General features: G+C 44.0%; 1 protein-coding gene across 1 annotated transcript in view; it reads left to right on the forward strand.

The window, feature by feature from the left end:
• The first annotated feature begins 2,773 nt into the window (after positions 1-2,773).
• The window catches only part of HACD2 (3-hydroxyacyl-CoA dehydratase 2), a 42,236-nt gene continuing 28,768 nt past the window's right edge, over positions 2,774-16,241 (forward strand). Inside the window, exons 1-2 of the mRNA XM_090045990.1 lie at positions 2,774-2,931; positions 15,868-15,985. Of these exons, the coding sequence (XP_089902116.1) occupies positions 2,807-2,931; positions 15,868-15,985 (243 nt within the window). The 5' untranslated portion in view covers positions 2,774-2,806. The remainder of the gene's footprint in view (positions 2,932-15,867; positions 15,986-16,241) is intronic.

Here is a 16,241-nt window from a genome sequence, read left to right on the forward strand (position 1 = left end):
TGTTGAAGCGCATCCTGTTTTGCTAGCCCACCCCTGTAACCTATCCAGGTCTTGCTGCAGTCTTTCCCTCCCTACTAGCGTGCTCACCTCACCCCACATTTTGGTATCATCAGTGAATTTAAACAGGTTGCTTTTTACCCCGTCGTCCAAATTGCTGATAAAGAGATTGAAGAGCGCGGGCCCAAGGACCGAGCCCTGGGGGACTCCGCTGCCCACTTCTCCTGAGGTCGAATATGACCCGTCCACCACCCCCTCTGAGTGCGACCCTTCAGCCAACCTGCAATCCATCTGACTGTGTAGGCATCAGTGCCACTGTCGCCCAATTTTTTAATGAGGATGGGGTGGGAGACGGTGTCAAAGGCCTTGCTGAAGTCCAGAAAGACTACGTCCACGGCAACACCTGCATCCAGTGCTTTTGTGACCTGATCATAAAAGGCAATCAGGTTGGTCTGACCTGACCTGCCCCTAATGAAACCCTGCTGGTTGCCCTTGAGCATCATCCCTGAGGCCGGCCCATCGCAGATGTGCTCCTTGATGATCTTCTCAAAGAGTTTCCCTGGGATTGAGGTAAGACTGATGGGCCTATAGTTGCCCAGGTCCTCCCTCCTCCCTTTTTTAAAGATGGAGACCAGTCATCTGGCACCTATCTTCCAGTCATCTGGAACCTGGCCCAAGCACCATGAGCACTTGTAAAGCCGTGCCAAGGACCCTGCAATAACCCCAGCTAGCTCCCTCAATACCCTGGGTTGGAGAGCATCTGGACCCGCTGGTTTGAACACGTCCAGCCCCTCCAGAAGCTCTCTAACCTGGTCCTCCCCACCCTGAGGTCTGGAGGCGTTCCCCTCAAGTCTGTCTTGCATCATGGTGGGGAAGTCCCGGTCCCTGCCCAAAAAAGCGGAGGTGAAGAACTGGTTGACTATATATAACCGATCTAAAAAGTAGCTCTCTTTCTATATCCGAACCTTCAAGGGTACTGAAATTTGTGCTGTTATGAATGTAATATTACTTAATCTTTGCTATTGTGTAGAATATTTGCAACAAATTAGTTATAACTCTCAGTTATGCTTCAGTGTAGTAGCTTATTGAAGTACAAAATCAATGGAAGTCTATTCAGAAAAAATCAAGAGTAACTGGAAACTGAAGGCCCTTTCTGGATTTAAAAATGTAATCTTTTTTAGTTTCTCTAAGGAAAATTATAGATTAGCTTTTTTTCTGTGGGAGTGAGATCTTGAAAAGAGATTTCTACCTTTCTAATTCTTAAAATAATTTTAAAAGGCAAAAATCATCCTTCTGAAACAAAGAACAGACTGTAATTTTAAAAATAAAATAATAATTCACTGTACAATTTATTCTTTAATTCAAGTTCCAGTCCTCGTTGGTGCAAACTCCAATGTCTCAAGGAGATCTCTGTACTGGGCAGGGTCTTGGCAAAGTCAAATGAGACTGTGCAGGTACAGATGTTTGCCTCACAGCTCAGCTTGCACAACCAGGACATTAGCAATTAAAGAATAAGGTGACCTAGAGTCTATGATATTAGCAAGCTAAGGAAATACAAATCAGATTAATGTACTGTAACATAGATACATAACTAGTTGGCTCATCATGCTCAATGAATATTCATCAACGCCTGGGTGGGAAGAAGTAGCAAGTGGCGTTCCCCTGGGGTGTGTCCTGTGTTTGGTATTGCTTAACATCTTCATTCATTATTTGGATGGTGGAACTGAATGCACACTTAGCAAATTTGCAGATGATGCCAAGTGGGCTTCAGGCCAGGGCTAGGATCCAAAATGACCTGGATAGACTGGAGAAATGGTCCGCAATCAATCCGATGAGATCCAGCAAGGACAAGTGCAAAGTCGTGCACTGGGGATGTTATAACTGCGTGTGCAAATACAGACCGGGGAGCGACTGGCGAGGCTGCAATACGGCAGAGAAAGACCTGGGGGTTGCAGTACACCATAAGCTGAATATGAGCTGGCATTGTTGCAAAAAACCCCGCCAACAGCATCCTCGTTGTACTAATAGGAGTTAACAAAAGTCGAGGGAAGTGATCTTCTGCTTTGCTCGGAGCCGGTGAGGGATCACCCATGTCCCATTTTGGGCCCCACACTTCCAGCTTGCAACGAGTCCAGTCCAGAGGAGCAAAAAGTGATGAAAAGCCTGGGAAGTGTGGCTTACAGGGTCCGGGGGGAAGAGGTAGTTTGGGGAAGAAAAGATCGGGGAATCTGATAACCGTCTTCAGATACACGAAGGGCGAGTATAGAAAGAACGGAGATGGGCTTTTCTCCGTGATTGTAGTGGATGGGACTAGGAGCGACGGCCGCACGCGGCGGCAGAGGAAGCACAGGTTGGGGAGGACGAGGCATTTCCTGACCATGGACCATGGATGGCTGCTGTTTTCAGGGGTGACAGAAAGGGTCGCAAGCGCTTGTGATCTCCAGCCGGCTGTGGGAAGACTTCATGGTCTTCATGGGAGGGAGCAGCTGAGGGACCCACTTGTCCCCCTCAGGGCCAGGGCGGAGGGAGGCCATTGCCTTCCCTGCAGGGGCTCAGGGAGGAACTAAGGGCAGCCGTGCCCGCTTCCAAGATGGCAGCGGGCGCTTCAGGAAGTCGGGGACGGAGGAACTAAGGGCAGCGTGCCCGCTTCCAAGATGGCGGCTGGCGCGTCAGGAAGTCGGGGAGGGCGGGGAGGGAGGAACTAAGGGCGGCCTTGCCCGTTTCCAAGATGGCGGCGGGCGCTTCAGGGCGTGCGGGGCGGGGTGTGGGGCCGTGCGGCGGGGCCCGCCCCAGGCCCGGGGGAGGTAACATGGCGGCGCCGGGCAGCGGGCGGGCGGACAACGGCTACGGGGGGCAGGCGGCCCTCAGGAGGAAGGGGCCGAGCGCCCTGGCCACGGCCTATCTCGTCATCTACAACGTGGTGATGACGGCGGGGTAAGAGTGTGAGCGCGTGTGTGTGCATGTGAGTGTGTAGGGGTGTGTGCGTGTGCATGTATCAGTCCGTGTGTAAGTGTGGGTAAGAGAGCATGTGCGTGTGTGAGCATGTGTGTGTAAGAGTGTGGGTGAGTGTGAGTGCATGTGGCTGCATGTGTGTAAGAGTGGGTGTGAGTGTGCGTAAGGGTGTGAGTGAGTGCATATATTGTATCAGAGTGTGTGTGCGCGTGTGCGTATATGCGTGTGTGTAAGAGTGTGGGCATGTGGGTGTGTGAGAGTGAGTGTGTGGGTGTGAGTGTGGGTGTGCATGTGTGTGCGATTCCCTCCTGCCCCTTTCCCCTGCTGGGCTCTTGTCCCGGTGCTCGGGCCCCGTGGCCGCGGCGGGGCCCGGCTGCGCGCGGCCATGGAGGAGGAGGGCTGCTGGGCTCGCAGGGCGGCGCCGAGCCAGGGCCGGTCGTGTAAAAGCGACTGACTCTGCCGCGCCAGCCTGGGGAGAGGTTGGCACGGCGAGGTGCGCGCCCCACCGTCCCCACCAGGGATTTGAAGTGCGTTCAAAAATAGTCGGTCCCGTTGTGAGCTTTGTGAGAGAAGGATTGCTCCCATCATCAAAAAAATAAAAATAAAAATCCCCAAACCAGTGGTAAAAGCTACGAGTCGGGTGCCTTAAATCTGTCACGTTTGCCGAGGTTATGAAAGCGCGGCCAGGGCTGGAGCCCAGAGTCATGGTTCTGCAGTAAATCCCTAGCGGGACGCTGTTTAAAATGCACAAAGCCTGGTGAGCGCAGGGTGTCTTCATCAGGGCGTATTAATAATTAATTTGTAAAATGTTGAAGCTAAACGGCTGAGGGGCTCGTGAGACGTGGATGTAGAAGCAGCTCCCCTTTGGGTGAAGGGGGACGAAGCTGTGCTGTGCACGTGCTGCTCTGGGTGTCCTTTGATCCCCTGCGAAGTGGAAGCTAAGCAGGCGTGGCGGGATCGTGGTGTATATTGATAACTTTTGCCTCACGTTATTTTGATAACCGTGGAGTAAGGCGATCTGTCTGGGGATTTGGGATCAATATTACATTTTAAAATTCTTACTACAGCTTATTCTGTATTAATTTTTTCACGTAGATGAGCCTTTAGCGCACAAGTTCAATGCAACAAAGACTGTCTTTATCTTTTTACGCTGTGCCCAGCAAAACCGAGTCTTTGATTCATGACAGGGCTTCTTGGGTGTTGGTGCAGTACAGATGTGGGATGGTATCAAGCCAGGACAACTTGGGGGAGATTTTAAAGAGTCTTGCTGAAACATTCATAAAATAAAACTCTTCACTCGAGACTGGGGCAGGAAGAGGGAGAAACTGTAACCTTAGTCCTGACTCAGGCTGTTTGCTTTCAGGCAGACGCATGCGACTAGTCTCACTCTTCTGGAGAAAAATGTCTTCATTTGGGATTAGCAGACAACACTTTAATTCTCTTCTTTTCACCATAGAAGATCTGATTATACTGTGAGATCTGTGTGTACTGTGAGAGTACCAGGTGGATTGATTCTTTATTAAAATGGCCTCAGTTCTCATTAGCAGTAGAAGTGGCGTGAGATTTCAACCCTCTCTGTAGCTTTTTTTTCCCTTACACAACTGTGTGCTTTAAGAGGGTCCAATCCATTTCGGGTGCGGGTAACTCAGTGTACGCCTGTTGTGACAGATGCGGGAGATGCGCTTTTGAAATAGCGGACTTGCAAGCTGATTACACAATGGATATTGCTGTTCAATATTTAAATGTAGGAGCAATAACTAACCCTCAAGATTAGAAGACAAGGACTCCTTGCTCTTTCAGTTATCATGTTCCTGCACAACTAGCAAAGTTAACCTCTCTGAGCTTCGCTCATCCTTTATTTTATAAATGAAAAAATGCTTTCCTGCCTTGCTTTGCCCATGGTGAAGTTGAAGTCAGACTTGTAATTTGCATTAAATCTCTGGTGAAAGGTGCGGTAGAAATGCAAATGATTAAGAATGCTGGGAAGCAATACACTTTCACGGTTCAGTCCTTAGAAAAGCCGCGACGTGCGTTCTGATGTCTGTGGGGAAATGGCCGAAGGATCTGGATGGTTCCTCGCTATTTTTAAATTCTTTATCTGGTCACTTTCTAATTTTGGCCAAAGGCCCCAAGAAATGCCTCTCTTTAGATGGGACGTGGCATGAAAAAATCTCAGAAAGGCTCTCTTCCTATGGGAGGCTATGGAGAAGGATGGTGAAGTAATTAGGACTTTAGCTGGAACTCAGGGAAACCTGGGTTGAAATCTCTTCTTTTCCATCAATTTCCTGCATGACCTTTGGCAGATCCACTTAAATCATCTGCATCAGGATTCCCGATCTGAAAGGAGAAAGGAAAAAAGGAGGAGATGCTTTCCTTCCTTCCCCAGGAATCTGTACTTATTAGAATAGAAATACTAAGGCTTGAGACATGTGCAGGTAATATGCTCATGGGGGGCATGTAAGTACCAGAGGCACTTTTTAATTTGATGCAGAGTTAAATTTTAAATTCAAAATGGAGCACTGATCTTACATATGCAATAGGAGAGCATGCTTTAAATCTTTATTTGCCTTAACTGCTAGTAAGAACTAGCAGTTTTACAATGGGGCAAGTGTCGATTAAAAAAAAATAAATAAAGTTTTCACTTGTTTGCTTTTTGTGTTTTCTCATTTTAGGGAAAATAAGTAATCAGATTTATGTGTGGGAGGAGGATAAATATAGTTCCTAGTTGTGTTTTCAAGAACTCCTACATTAAATAGGGTTTGCAGTATTTACATATGTTACACTTCTGCGAGAAAAATAATCTTTGTCGTTTGAGATTTGTAAATTCACATATACCTAAATTTTGGCTCAAAGGTGGTCTGGGGGTGTCTTTCAACAAACAAGCTAATCCCACAGATAAGAGAAGAAGTGAAAATTATAGTGTATAAAAAATCTCCTGGAAATGGTGCTAGAATTGGAACAGAAAATGACTGATGGGGGTGGGTAGACACTGAATGTTGGCTTCATTAAAGCTATTAAGAAATTATCATATTGCTCTCATTTTTAGTGAAGTGTCAAGATTGCTGTTTGTTTAACAGCCACTCAAGATGGTTGTCTAGTGTGAAGTTTTAATTAGTGAAAAGACTTGATTTCTCTGGGATTTTTTTTAGATTTAATTTTAAAGTGTTAACTTGCTAACAGTATATCCTATTATTACAGACCAAATACTGTTTAGGGTTGTGGGCTCCTGGGTCCACCTCCCCAGTGACTGGTTGCTAAGAATCAAAGTACACTTCTGTGTTATCAGATGGGAACAACTGGCTTGTGTACTGACTTCCTCCCACACACCTTCACTGTATTTACTGAGATTCTCCCAGGGGGTTTTCTGCAGTGAATTCAGCCTGATGGGCATGGCTTTATTGAGTAAGAAAAGCGAGGTGGAACAACAGTGCAAGACTCATGTTCTGGGCATTGTATCAGCATGGACTCACTTAATGCATATATAACTTTAAGCAGCAAGTAGTTCCGCTCACGTCCTTAGGGACAATTCCTGCTCTTAAAGTGAAGCATTCATATAACTGTTGGCAGGATTGGGACCGTAGTTTGTTGCCTTATTTCCACAGGTGTTTGAGAGGCTCATCAATGCTTATAGTTTAGTGTCTGTGTTTTAAACATTTCATCTTGAAACATCTACAGACATGGCAGGAATCTAAGACCTAGTATTAGTTTAAATAGCCCCTGGTCACAGCTCTGTTTTAGCTAGAATTTAAAAAATGAATGGTTTATATTAATACTGTACAATCTTTAGACCCTTTTTATGTAAAACCTTGCAAGACATGTAGAGAGAGAGATGTGTTTGTTTATGCTTCTTTTTTAAAGATTGCTATTTCCATTTACTTTTGCATCACGTATACATTTTTGACACTCTTTAGAAAATATTGTCCTATTTTTTCCAAACCGTGGAGAATTTGCAGAAACATACAACTACAAAACACCAGAAATTTGTAGTTGTGTTCCCACTACTAGGTTAATTTGACTGCATTGTATCTTGCTGAGGCTTGTCAGTGTTCTTAGTCTCAAATATGTAGTTGATCTGATCTTGTTGCAGTACAATAACGAGCCGTAGAAAATTCATAATGGGACCACACAGAGCGGTGTTGAGTTGGATCTGGAATACTTAATGGATTTGGTTACTCTCCATTTCCAGAGTAGCTTATGGGCGTGGAAGGTTTGTACATCTGTCAGGTGGCTGTCCCCAGCATAGAGGGGACAGGGAATAAAAGTGAACAAGGCAAAGTTAAAGTGATAGAAAAGCTCAGGTGGGTTGTGGAAGAAGATCTGGGGGCAGGACTTAACTTACAGGGAGTGATTCATGGGGGAGGCAACCTAGTGCCAGATGATGTGGAAAAGGCTGAAATACTCAATGCCTTTTTTACATCAAGTCTTCACAGGTACGATCAGCTCTCAGAGTACTGCACCTGGCAGCACAGTTTTGGGAGGGGGGAGCAGCCAGCAGTGGTGCAAGAGCGAGTCAGACTTTTGATACCGTCTCCAACAACATTCCAGCAAGCAGGTTAAGGAAATCCATGTTGCATGAATGGACTGTAAGGTGGATAGGAAACTGGCTGGATCATCAAACTCGAAGGGTATTAATTAATGGCTCAGTGTCAAGTTGGCAACCAGTATCAAGTGGAGTGCCCCAGGGGTTGGTCCTGGCCTGGTTTTGTTCAATGCATCAGTGACCTGGAAGATGGGATGGAGCGCACCCTCAGCAAGTTTGCAGATAACACCCAGCTGTGGGGAGTAGTAGATAAGCTCTGAAGAGTAGGGCCTAGAAAGAGAGTCCTAGACAGCTTGGCAGACTGGACCAAAAGAAATCTCATGAGGTTCAGTAAAGACAAATGTGAAGTCCTGCATTTGGATGGGTGGATTAATCCCATGCACCAGTATAGATTGGGGATTGACTGGCTAAGCATCAGCTCTGCAGAAAAGGACCTGGGGGTCACAGTGGACAGTAAGCTGAATGTGAGCCAAGTGTGCCCTTGTTGTGAAGGGGGCTAACGGCAGCAGACTGAGGGCAGTGATTCTGCCCCTCTATTCTGCACTGGGGAGGTCACATCTGGAGTCCTGTCCAGTTTTGGGCCCCGCACTACGGAAAGGATGTGGACAAATTGGAGACAGTCTGGCAGAGGCCGACAAAAATGATTAGAGGGCTGGGAAACATGATTTATGAGGAGAGGCTGAGGGAACAGGGTTTATTTAGTCTGGAGAAGAGGGAGACTAACAGGGGATTTAATAGCAGCCTTCAGCTCCCTGCAGGGGGGTTGCAAAGAGGACGGAGCTGGACTGTTCTCAGTGGGGCAGATGACAGGACAAGGAGCAATGGGCTCAAGTTGCAGCAAGGGAGATTTAGGTTAGATGTAAGGAAAAACTTTCAAGGAGGGTAGTAAAGCAGTGGAACAAGTTATGCATAGAGGTGGTGCAATCTCCATCCTTGGCAATTTTGAAGACCCGGCTAGACAAAGCCTTGGCTGGGATGATACAGTTGGGGATCGTTGGGTTTGGAACAGGGGAGTGGACTAGAAGACCAGCTAAGGTCCCTTCCAACCCATATTTTCTATGATACTATGATGAAAGAGTGAATACTCGAAGTCAATACAGAAGAGAAGAGAAACTTCTCAAAAAAGGTTAACTCTCTAAAATGGCTAGAGTCACGTTTTGTTAATAATGCCTTCCCAGCCTTGATTGTCTTTGTTTTATCTGCTGCTCACTGATAAGTTGACTTAAGAAAAATATAGTGCTATGCCTGCTAAAATCAAATTTTTAATGTTAATTATGCTCAAACTTCAGAAGCACAAAGTCTGCTCTGTTTACTAGCCCACTTTAAAGTAAAAAAGCTGTTAGGGAAGTGAATATAAAATCTCGAATTTCACTCTGAAACAAATATTTCATATTTATATAATTTAAAAACTCTTTTTTTCGTTCAGAAGAAGCAAAGGGAGTTTTATCCCAGAGAGAGTTTTGAGTATTTTAAATTAATGGAAAAACACAGTTCGGCAGGAATGGCCACTTCAGCTTTAACTTTTTTTTTAACATAATTCTGCATCTTTATAAGATAGGATCTTTTGTTGCTTAGTTCAGAGGTGGCCAGTCTGTGGTACATGTGCCACAAGTGGCACAGGTATCCTGTATGTGTGGCACATTGCAGATTTTGGAGAAGACCGGCAACACAGCAGCAGATTGGGCAGAGAGCAGCACAGAGCGCAAGGTAAGCAACAGATCGGATGAAGGAAGAAATTCAAAGTGACACTCGCACAATGTTTGTTCTTCAGCTAAAGTTTTAATGCATTTAGTCTCTGTGAAGACTAATTAGTGACCTGAAAATAGAGATGTCACTTGAGGTGAGAAAAAAGCAGCAGGAACTGATGAAAAAAGAGAGATTTTGTTTGTAAGTTGAAGTCCCTACTTAAGCCTCCCCCACCTTCTTCATGCTGCTCCAGATCGAGCTTGGTGAAGGAAGAGTCAGAGAAGATATCAAACTGTTTCTAAATTTAAAAATAGCTGATCGTTAGCAGGGGTTTGTCTTTAAAGAACAGATCTTGAGAAGTAGAAATTTATGGGATAAACTGGAAGTGGGGCATGGACTTGATCATTGGTTGCAATCAACAAGAGCTCAACAACCACCAAAGGCTGTAGCCATTTGACACTGCTCTTGTGATATAGTCTGAGACACCGCGGAGCAAGAGGATGTTCACAAACTGGATTGTGTTGAGTAAGGTCTCGACAGTGGTCTTATCCCGTTACCTGGACAGGCCTTTATAACTTACGCCCCCCCAGTGGGTTAATCGCTTCTGATCCTTTTGATCTCTTCAACTTACTTTTGCCCCTCTCAGTAGTGCGCCCTCCTCCCATCCTTTCCTTTCACTTTCCCTGTCTCTATATTTAAATTACTTAACTCCTTTCTGTTTAGTAGCTTTGCTCTCTGCAAGTTTATTCGTAGCATCTGACAAAGTAGGCTATCTCCTGCAAAAGCTTATGTCTTTCTGAATGAGTCTCCCTGAAGGTAGAAGGCAGCAGAGGAGGGCACCTTAGAGACTCTAAAGATACAGACAGAAGTGACAGGTTTCGCCCAATCTGGCCCCTGAAAGCTCTCTGTAGCCGTGACCAAATGTAAGTGCGTGGCTGCAGAGTGCTTTCAAAGGGCCAGATACTGCGACAATTTGAACCTCATTGCATGAGGGTTCAGATGAAGATGCTCCAAAATGGAGTATCTTTAGTACCTTGTGTCTGCCCATGCTGGGAACAGGGCTCAGTTTATGCAACTCAGCCCCACTCCTGGCACTGTCTTCAGAATGGGAGTGGGGGGAAGGGAGCTGAGGGAGTTTGGTTTGGGGCTTTTGTCAGTTGGAGGGTAGGGCGAGTGGATTGAAGCCCCACCCCCCGGTGTGGGGGGGTTCCAGTACACCTGCTCCACTTTCCAGCACCATCTGGGCACCCCCCCAGATGAGCTCCCTCTACTCCCTTCCCCACTCCTATTCTGAAAACATTTTCAGGGCTGGAAGTGAGCAGGGGTATTGCTAAGGAAGAGCGGCTGTAGGCTTGCAGTCACTTGAAACAGCTGTTCAATTCCCCAACTCCCGGGACCCAACAACGAATGTCAGTTGGGTGCAGGGGATCATTGCAACTCCTGGTGCTTCCTGTAAAGCACCATGAGTTACAACAGGAGCTGCCCTTGTGTCTGCAACTTAAGGTAGCTAACTACCTCTCTTTGCGCTGTAGTATAGGAGCCAGTAGCCTTAATTCATTTCTTTGAGAGTGTGTCCAGATAAACAACACTGGCCTTGCTACTTGGCTAACACCTTAACATGGGAGGCTGTTCAAGTTAGTGTTGAGCAGAGGTCCAGGTTTTCTGTTTTCTGCAAGAAAACGTGGATTTTCTCCTTTAACAGAAAAATGCGGGAAACTGCAGGTTTCTCCTTGCAGGCTGGCAGGCTTGAATTTTAGACAGGTCAATACTTTCATCAATACTAAATGCACTTTAAAATCCAGTTTTATAATTAGAAGATATGTAGCCTTTGAGATCATTACACTTCACTTCACTGAGTAAGAATTGTTTCTAAAATCGGCTGTCCAGAAGAAGAGGAAGGCATGCAGGAGAAGGGGTGTAGCTGCTTTGAAAGTCGCATCTACCTATGCATTTATTGATGAGTGTGGGAACCGAGTCTAGTGCAAAAGAAACTGGCAGAATGGAGTGATTCAATTATGATTTACGAGAGCAAGCCAAAAGCCTGATTTCAGTCATTGATTTTTATCACCTTTCCACATTTTTGTTTTTTTTAAAGAAAGGTGTATTTTTTCATTCCTTGATATAACAATTAAAACATTGATTTACAACTAAATAATTTTTTACAATAGATTTGGTACATATGTTGCCTAGGTACACAAACCAGCTATATTTATGTATTTTAAAAATATATAGCTTAAAATATTTGGATGGTTAGAAATCCCACTTTTTAGTATGCTATAAAATGGTGAAATATATATTTCTTATTCACTAGATAATTATCTTTTTGCTTGTGTTTGTATCAAGCTTTATTAAGATGGTAACTTGTATTTGATTAAATCCATAAAACCAGCACTTTATTAAACAAAACTTTAACCGTTTGGATACAGAAACCTTTTTCTAGCTAAGTATGGTGCCCCTTTTACAACTAGCTCATTTATTAAACACTAATATTTCATAGATTTCATAGACTTTGGGGCTGGAAGGGACCTTGGAAGATCATCGAGTCCAGCCCCCTGCCTGAAGGGCAGGAAGTCACCTGGGGTCATAGGATTAACTGTTATAATATTAGAAGTATGAATTGTGGTCAGTGAATTAAACCAATTATTTCAGGTTACCCTGGGAAAAATGTCTAGGTGAAAGTCAGTTGAGCTTAAGTTCATACTTGTCTAACTATTTCCCTTTTAAAATGAAGTAGTCTTTTTCTACCTAGGCTGTTTTAAAAATGTTCTCCCCCCTTTCAGGTTTCCAGAGCTTGTACATCTCCCCTCCTCCCCCCTTTTTATTCCTGGACTGGAAGAGAAAAGCAAGCTCTCCTGCCTGGTCAACTCCCAGTTGATTTCTCCACTTTGAATGAACCTGCCCAAATGAAGCAAATATTCTTTCTTCACGCGCCAAAGAGGCTACTGCTGTTCAACACGCTCTGAAGTCCAGGTGCTTTGCTAGGGACTTCAACCAGTTCAGCGGTGACTTGCTTTAAAACCTCCTCATCAAACCATGTACTGCTTTCATGGCTCACCTCACGCCCTGAAATGTATTACGGTTGGCATGATTGATGGGGGTTAGTAGATGTTGTGTCAGAACAGCATGTTCCTTTTTATATAGCATCAGATCCTGGTTTTCTCTGTTTAAAAATCATAAATTCTCTGATTTTAAATTAACCCCCCCCAATTTTCATATTAAAAACCCAGAATATGCATTTTTCCATGATTAAAATAAAACACCTCTGTATGTACGCGCACACAAACGCGCACGCGCGCACACACACCAGCTAGGCATTTACCTTGGTACTTTGTGTTAATAATATTAGCTAATGAGGTAGAGTTAGTGCTTGATCCATCCGCTCCTTTACTGCTTGCAATTGAACTTTGCTCTTGGACGTTTCTTGCTTTAATATTTCTTGAAGTTCTTTCCAAATTACGACGGCATTCACATAGTTGCAATCTTGCTGCAGTTATCCAAGGCTGTGGAAATAGGTTTTGGTGCATTTAGAGTATCTTCTACATTTTTTATTTAGCTGTGATATGTCCATCAATTTTGTCACCGTTTTCTTTTAATCAGAATAGATCAGTTCTTAATAACTAGCTCAGAGCAGTCAGCCACTGAATTCTGGGATATACCTTGGGGGAGAGTTAGCTTGGCACTCTTGGCTCTCTTCTGTTAAACTGAAGCAAATGTTGTTACAGAAGTCTTGTACAATTTCAACATTTTCCTTTATTCTTGGAGTACTTAAACCTTTGGCTAAAAGATGCATCACGTGAGCGCTGTACCCATATGTTATAAGTTTCAGGTTTACTTCATTGCCTTCTTCTAAGTTTCTTCTCATCTTTGCTACGTTTGCAGCATTATCTGTGCCAAGGCTACACACATGACACTTGTTTTTTTTATAGCATTTACTGCTTCTATTTTTAAATATTCTGCAGTATGCGCATTTCCTGATGTACCTTTTTTCTGAGAGAAAAAAATTCCTGCCTTCTGTTGTCACAAAAGTACATATTACTGGAGGATTGTGTATGTTGATCCATCTGTCAAATTAAATAAAATATGCTATTTAAATTATTTGAATAGGTTATATTTTAAGCTGGTGTATTTTTTTAAAAGAAAAAATCATTATAATTTAAGTAAAAATGTAATTTCAATTAAAATGTCTGGTGATTTTTCTTTTTAATTTTTTTTTTAATATACCCTGCTATAGCTTTAAAGTCTAAAAGATGAACAGCAAATTTAAATTTTGGAAGACCTTAATTTTTGGGTTGGGTTAGGTTACAGTTCAAAGCAAATCTCCACATTCAATGATACTAGATACTACTGCAAGAGCGGGGGGATCAGTTGTCCCCGGATTTCAGCGTTCTTCAGGGTTGGGGGATTTACAGGGTGCAGCAAAATGTGTTGCTTCATACTGGCTTTACAGTTTTACCATGAGTGAATTTATTAGATGCAAATATGATGAACATCCATTTTAAATTGTTGCAGGAATAAGAGGAAGAAGGCTGCATTCTTGTCTATGGGCTGAGGCTGGGTCTAGGATAAGGCAAGATGAGTAACTTTTTGAGCATATAACATGATTTTATAGATAGCAATTTTGCAGAGATCATATCTGTTTGGGTTTACATACTGGAGGCTTAGGAGACATTGTCTTGCCTTTTTATACTGTGCCTTATGTAAATATCTTATTACAATTTTAAAGCTAAATATTAGCCTTTACACTGTATCTACAATTTATTTTTGAACCTCCTATAATACCTAGGCCTTCAACACCTACATAAAGGGTTTTGAAGCCAAGAAGAGTGTTTGTGGCAGCATATTATGGTGTACTTCAGTTATGCATGCCAGATAAGAGTGAACTTCTCTAAATGCATTATAATGCCAGTCCCCATTTGGGCCCTGTTGTTGACATTGTAGTAAACTCTGGGCTGTTAAGACTACCGGGGGGGGTCTCTAGTTAGGAAGTGATCAACACTAGAGTACCTGCAGACCGGAAACTGAGTAGCTCTGCGCATTTTCACAGTTCGTAGTCATTCTGGGGCTGCTAAAAGTTTAAAAGTGAGGAAACCTAGCTAGTGTTACTGCTGCTGACGCCACACTATTGACAACACCATGAATATACCAAGTGTTGATTGTTTAAACAAAATTCAGATAAGTACATAATGTTCTATCGATGGGAGATCTGCACTTGAATGACATTAGACCAGTAGTGCCCAACTTTCCAGCCCCATGGATGCATGTGTAGGACCACATTATCTATCTCATGGGGCTCCCACAGGTCCATAAATTTGTCAGCAGGGGAGCTGCAAATAACACTGTTACTGCTTGCCCACCACCACATTTCTGGACCCGGGGAAGCCCTGCGAACTGGATGATATAGCCGCATGGCTTAAAGGTTGAGAACCTCTGTAGCAGACCATTGCATGATTTTAAAATGCTATTTTAGTTCAACCCCTGCTATTATTTATTTAGCTACTCCAGACACTACAAATTGAAATGGCACTGGTCAGGCCGCAGCTGGAGTCCTGCGTCCAGCTCTGGGCGCCGCACTTCAGGAGGGATGTGGACAGCATGGAGAGGGTCCAGAGGAGGTCACTCGCATGATCGGGGGCAGCAGGGCAGGCCCTACGAGGGGAGGCTACGGGACCTGAACCTGTTCAGCCTCCACAAGAGAAGGCTGAGGGGGGATCTGGTGGCCTGTTACAAACTAGTCAGGGGGGACCAGCAGGCATTGGGGGAGTCCCTGTTCCCCCGAGCACCGCCAGGAGTGACCAGGAATAACGGTCACAAGCTGGCAGAGGGTAGGTTTAGGTTAGATACCAGGAGACGCGACTTCACGGTCAGGGCGGCTAGGGTCTGGAACCAACTTCCAAGAGAAATGGTGCAGGCTCCTACCCTGGGGGTCTTTAAGAGGAGGTTAGATGAACACCTTGCCGGGGTCGTTTGACCCCAATACTTCTTCCTGCCATGGTAGGGGGTCGGACTAGATGATTTGCTCAGGTCCCTACCGACCCTAGAAACTATGATACTGCTATGAAATAACCTATTTTCTTTCTGTAATACCAGTAAGACTATCCTTCACAATGCTTATTTTTTACATGAGCTGATTCAACCCTGTGTGTGAGGTCCCAGCTTCTCTCGTTCTTTGTGCTTGCTGAAAAACTGAGTTAACTACTCAAGCAGTGTAGGGGGGCAAATCCAGTTTGCTGTAGTACCCTAAGAGAGATTTGAACATTAGTGCAGATTTTGCTGCTTATTAATTACCAAGTAATAAAATCTCTCTAACAAGAGCTTATAATGGGAATTTGATATCAACCTTAATTATAACAGTGTGCATGATTTTTGATAAGTAATTTATAGTTTAATAGACTATTAAGGAAAAACTTTTGGCCTTGCCCCTACGTTAAGGGGGTGCGTGTGTGTGTGTGTGTGTGTGTAGAGATATATGAAGTTCAAAAAGTGTGTAACAATTGAAGGTTGGCAGATATTTGTGTGTTGCATAGTTTCTGGCTGGGGGCCGTTGTGCACGATTGTATGACTTTTATTCCCATCCTTATGAGTTGCTTTGGCTATTTCTGTTAGTCAGCAGGTGACTTTGCCTGCCTTCATTCTCAGTGCGCATGTTCAGGTTAATATCCACTTGTCTTCAGTCTCCTCTTCTCTTTTTCCAGGTGGCTTGTTATAGCCGTTGGCCTCGTTCGAGCATATTTGGCTAAAGGTAGCTATCATAATCTTTACTATTCGATAGAAAAGCCCTTGAAATTCTTCCAAACTGGAGCTCTGCTTGAGGTAGGTATAGTGCTTTTTTTTTTTAATGTCACTGATGATTGAATTATTGTTTGATAAAGTGAGAAGTGTCTATTGAACATCATCTCCTTTTGAATAATAGTTTAACTGTTCATTTTAAATATACTTTGCATTTGTAATGGAATAACTTTATTCCACCAGGTGGAGTATAGATACCCTCCTTTAATTTATTGTCTTGGGGTTAGAGTAGTATAGGAACTTGCTTAAATTTACAAAGAGAGAGCGCGTCAGAGTTGAA

This window comes from Crocodylus siamensis, chromosome 4 (assembly GCF_052110815.1).
Source record: "Crocodylus siamensis isolate JL-2025a chromosome 4, ASM5211081v1, whole genome shotgun sequence".
Taxonomy (NCBI): domain Eukaryota; kingdom Metazoa; phylum Chordata; order Crocodylia; family Crocodylidae; genus Crocodylus; species Crocodylus siamensis.